This window comes from Lathyrus oleraceus, chromosome 2 (assembly GCF_024323335.1).
Source record: "Lathyrus oleraceus cultivar Zhongwan6 chromosome 2, CAAS_Psat_ZW6_1.0, whole genome shotgun sequence".
Classification (NCBI taxonomy): domain Eukaryota; kingdom Viridiplantae; phylum Streptophyta; class Magnoliopsida; order Fabales; family Fabaceae; genus Lathyrus; species Lathyrus oleraceus.
The window spans coordinates 339,255,280-339,260,652 of NC_066580.1; the positions used below are offsets into that span (position 1 = coordinate 339,255,280).

General features: G+C 38.7%; 1 protein-coding gene and 1 pseudogene across 1 annotated transcript; both read left to right on the forward strand.

Annotated features, from left to right (window-relative positions):
• Positions 1-600: 600 nt before the first annotated feature.
• On the forward strand, positions 601-1,308 carry LOC127123135 (uncharacterized; annotated as a pseudogene).
• Positions 1,309-3,908: 2,600 nt separating this feature from the next.
• Positions 3,909-4,901, forward strand: LOC127123136 (uncharacterized mitochondrial protein AtMg00810-like). Its single transcript, XM_051053388.1, has 2 exons — positions 3,909-3,969; positions 4,051-4,901. The coding sequence occupies exons 1-2, from the start codon at positions 3,909-3,911 to the stop codon at positions 4,899-4,901; spliced, it is 912 nt and encodes a 303-aa protein (XP_050909345.1).
• The last annotated feature ends 472 nt before the right edge of the window (positions 4,902-5,373 follow it).

The following is a 5,373-nucleotide window of genomic DNA, read 5'->3' on the forward strand; positions in this document are numbered from 1 at the left end:
ACATACCAACTTCAAAAGGAGTGATGTGTGTCTAGCAGGAAAATCTTGCAATTGCAAATCTGGTTGCTCTTGTAAGGGGAGAGATACCGAGGCTTTAAATTTTTTAGAAATGATAAGAGATACCGAGGCTTTAAATTTTGTAGAAATGATGTTAATGTTCTTTGAAAAACGGTGGATAGATAGATATATATGCTAGTAAAATTCTAATGTGTTATGATGTGGGGGGTTTATATAGGAAAATGCTCATATCTTAGTCTCAGTGTTAGAGCATGACTGAATATTAAAGAATCAAAATGAATAAAATAAACTACTTGACAGAATATGTAAGAACGTTGACAGCATACACTCTATATTTGGAACAAATATTATACACTTATGAGATAATAGTAAAAGAATATTTACATTGATTAGGCATAATTAGACATAAATAGTTTTCCTATTATGTAATTGGAATTCATGTATATATTACAGGTTGATAATCAATAAAAATCATGGAAATATTTTCCTATATGGTATCAGAGCTAGGTTTTCGATCAGCCTTCTTTCCTAGCCACCACTCAAATTCTTCCGCACCACTCAAACTATCCCTTACCTGCAGCCATGGCAGCCCCAACACCTGAAACAACAACCCAAAAACCCAAATTCCACACTGCTTTTGGAATCACCAACGTGAAATCCATCATTCCAATCACGTTGGACAACGATTCAAGCCTCTATCTCTCATGGTTTACGCTGTTTCAAGTTCAAGCTTGTGTTCATAACGTGCTTGATCATATCATCCCTCCGACTGATGAAAAAGAAAAACAAACAGCAGAAGCAACAAAGAAAACGACCCCGGTCTCTGGAAACGTCTCGACGCAGTCGTTTTGCAGTGGATTTATGCCACCGTAACCCAGGATATTCTCAGTTCCATTCTGGTTATCAATGATACTGCTGAAAGTTGTTGGAACAGAATTGCTGCCATGTTTAAAGATAACAAGCATTCGAGAGCAGTCCACCTCGAACATCAATTCGCCAACACGCACTTGGAAGATTTCCCATCAACAAAAGCATATTGCAATCGCCTGAAACTCCTCGCAGATCAACTTGCAAATGTTGATTCTCCCGTCAACAACACTCGTCTTATGTTGAAGATGATTTCTGGACTGACAGATTCGTATGCTGGATTCGTTACATACATCCAGCAACATGATCCCTTGCCGACGTTTGAAACGGCAAAATCCCGGTTGGAATTAGAAGAATCCACCATGATTCAATGCGTTGCACGCGAATCCGGAAACCAATCATCTCCGACGGCCTTACTCATGAAATCAGAAGATGCGAACGCATCTCCCTCTGCCCCTCCTGCCAATCCCGTGCGATACCCTATCAACAACAACAACAACAATCGCGGCAACAACAACAATCGGGGTAGAAATGGTAACCGCGGTAACAAGGGGAAGAACTCCGGTAGAGGTGGTCGCGGTAACAACGACGGCGGTGGCTCAGGTGGTGGACGTGGTCAGTATCCTCAATGGTGACAACAACAATTTCCTTGGCAACAACAATATCCTTGGGCTCCTCCTCCATGCCCTTACCTGTCTTATTGGGCTAAACCCAATGCTGGCCCAAAACAACAACAATCTGGTATTCTTGGACCAAAACCCCAACCTGCTGCCTTTACTGCCATTGGACCAAGCCCGACAGATATTGAAGCGACTCTTCACACTCTACATCTTACTCAGTCTGACCCATCCTGGTATATGGACACTGAAGCAACATCGCACATGACAACTACGAATGGTAATCTCTCATCTTATTTTAATTTGAGCAAAAATAATAGTATTATCGTAGGAAATGGTCATTTTGTTCCGATACATGGTTTTGGAAATGCTAACTTACCTCCCCCTCATCCTCCACTAGCCTTATCAAATGTCCTTCATGCACTGAAATTAATTAAAAATTTAATTTTCGTTCGTAAATTCACTACCGATAATCATGTTTCTATTGAATTTGATCCGTTTGGCTTTTCTGTGAAGGGTTTTCAGACGGGGATGGTTCTAATGAGATGTGAGAGTCAAGGCCAGCTATATCCTATCACCAACATCACCAAAAATAAGACTGTTTTTCCTTCCGAGTTTGTAGCTTTATCCACTTCTATTTGGCACCACCGTTTGGGTCACCCGGGAGCATCTATTTTAGATTCTCTTAGGAAAAATAAAATGATTGATTGTATTCCTAATTGAAACATAAATTCAACTTTTTGTCATTCTTGTCCTCTTGGTAAACATGTTAAAATGCCATTTTTTGATTCACATAACTCTACTTTTATGCCATTTGATATATTACATAGTGATGTATGGACATCTCATGTATTAAGTACTTCCGGTCATAAATATTATGTGCTCTATTTGGATGATTATTCGAATTTCTTGTGGACTTTCCCAATTTCACACAAATCGCAAGTCTTTCTAACTTTTGAAAATTTAAGAGCATATATTAAAACTCAATTTCATCGGGAAGTTAAAAATATTCAATGTGATAATGGTAGAGAATATGTCAATGGTCCCTTTCAAAAACTCTGTGAAGCAAATGGAATTTCATTTCGTTTCTCGTGTCCTCATACTTCTTCTCAAAATGGCAAAGTTGAATGAAAAATCCGTTCTATTAATAATATAATTCAGACTTTACTAATTCATGCTTCTTTACCGCCAAATTTTTGGCACCATGCCCTACAAATGGCAACATATCTACTGAATATTTTACCAAATAAAAAGTTGAAATATCAATCACCTTTCAAAATTCTTTTTCATAAAGATCCATCTTACACTCATCTACGAGTTTTCGGTTGTTTATGTTACCCTCTTTTTCCATCAACCACTATAAATAAACTCCAATCTTGTTCCACCCCACGTGTCTTCTTAGGATATCCTTCAAATCATCGTGGGTACAAATGCTATGACTTATCCCTAAATAAAATCATTTTTTGTCGCCATGTCATATTTGATGAATCAAAATTTCCTTTTTCAAAGATGCACACTCTCAATCCAACCAATTATCAATTTCTTGATGATGAAGTGTCACCTTACATAAACCACTTTATCACACAACCTAGACCAGGTCCAACAACACCAAACATTACTCAACAAAACTCTCCACCACCTGCTCAACTAGGACCAGCCCCAACTCCCCCTCAACCGGCCCAAACTTTGCCTTCCACATCTACTCCACCAAATATACCACTTCCTGCTATTTACCAATCTACCGTTAGCTCTGACAACAAACCAGTTACGAGGAGCCAACATGGCATTTTTAAACCCAACCAAAAATACATCAATCTCCACACCGAAATCACAAAATCTCCTCTCCCTCGTAACCCTGTGTTAGCACTAAAAGACCCGAATTGGAAAATGGCTATGGGTGATGAATACAATGCTCTAATTCAAAATAAGACGTGGGATTTAATGCCCCATCCAGCTGATGCAAATGTTATTCGTTCTATGTGGATTTTTAGGCATAAATAAAAACCTGATGGTTCTTTTGAGAGGCATAAAACCCGACTTGTAGGTAACGGTGCAGGTCAATAGGTTGGCATATATTGTGGAGAGACTTTTAGTCCGGTTGTCAAACCAGCCACCATCCGAATAGTACTCAGTATTTCCTTATCTAAAGCATGGCAAATTCATCAGTTAGACGTCAAGAATGCTTTTCTACATGGTGAACTCAAAGAAACAGTGTATATGCATCAACCTTTGGGCGTTAGGGGTCCAAATCTTCCTCATCATGTCTGCCATCTGCGGAAATCTTTATATGGGCTCAAGCAAGCTCCAAGAGCGTGGTACAAACGATTTGCAGATTATGTATATTCTATCGGATTCTCTCAAAGCAAGTCAAACAACTTTGTTTTCATCTACCGGAAAGATACACACATGGCCTATCTTCTTCTTTATGTGGACGACATCATTCTCACTGCGTCTTCTGATAATCTTCGTCAGTCTATAATATCATGACTCAGCTCTGAATTTGCTATGAAAGACTTGGGACCACTAAATTATTTTTTGGGTATTGCAGTTACTCGACATGATGGTGGTTTGTTCTTATCTCAGAAAAAGTATGCAGATGAAATTCTTGAGCGAGCAGGCGTGTCATCACGCAAATCATGTCCCACTCTGGTTGACACTAAACTGAAGCTTAGCGCCAAGACTAGCACTCCCTATGAAGACCCATCATTATACCGTAGCCTTTCCGGTGCTCTCCAATACCTCACTTTCACGAGACCCGACATCACATATGCGGTACAACAGATATGTCTTTTTATGCATGACCCCATGGACGATCACATGCACTCTCTTCGATGCATTTTGCGTTACATTCAGGGAACCAGTCACTATGGTTTACATCTCTATCCATCATCCATTACATCGTTGGTCTCTTACACAGATGCTGATTGGGGAGGATGTCCTGACACTAGACGCTCTACCTCAGGATATTGTGTTTTTCTTGGAGACAACTTACTATCGTGGTCGTCCAAACGTCAACCCACATTGTCTCGATCCAGTGCTGAAGCTGAATATCGTGGAGTTGCCAATGTCGTCTCTGAGTCATGTTGGTTACGTAACCTACTTCTCGAACTACATTGTCCGATACATAAAGCTACTATGGTGTACTGTGACAACATTAGTGCCATATATCTTTCTGATAATCCTGTTCAACATCAACGTACAAAACACATCGAGATGGATATTCACTTTGTACGTGAAAAAGTAGCTCGTGGACAGATATGCGTCTTGCATGTTCCCTCGTGCAATCAAATTGCGGATATATTCACCAAGGGACTTCCCTTAATACTCTTTCAAGATTTCCGAGACAGTTTAAGCGTACGCCAACCTCCCGCTTCAACTGCGGGGTGTGACAGAACATGACAAAATATTGACAGCATACACTCTATATTTGGAACAAATATTGTACACTTATGAGATAATAGTCAAAGAATATTTACATTGATTAGACATAATTAGACATAAATAATTTTCTTATTATATAATTGAAATTCATGTATATAATACAAAATAAAAATCATGGAAATATTTTCCTATACTACTTAAAAGCGTCTTCAGATGGATGCACAATAAATATTCTCTAACAATTTAGTGTTGCCTTTCTTTTCTGACGATTTCTCTATTTTGTTTATATGAAATTTTAGAGCATGAGAATCCACCATCCATTTAGAGATTAAATAGTGCTTTTCTTAGCTGTGAAAATCACAATCATTTGAAACTGATTGGAGTGGTCTATAAACTATAGATTGATGAAAGATATAATGAAATGTTTCAAATGATTTATAAAATTCTGAAGGCACGGTAGAAATCAAATGGAAGAACAATAAAAGAGAAG

Bases quoted from the DNA above. Each gene is read 5' to 3' on its own strand.
- LOC127123136 (XM_051053388.1), top strand. From the start codon at position 3,909: ATGGCCTATCTTCTTCTTTATGTGGACGACATCATTCTCACTGCGTCT. The intron at 3,970-4,050 runs GTCAGTCTATAA...TGGGTATTGCAG, and splicing joins TGCGTCTTCTGATAATCTTC to TTACTCGACATGATGGTGGT.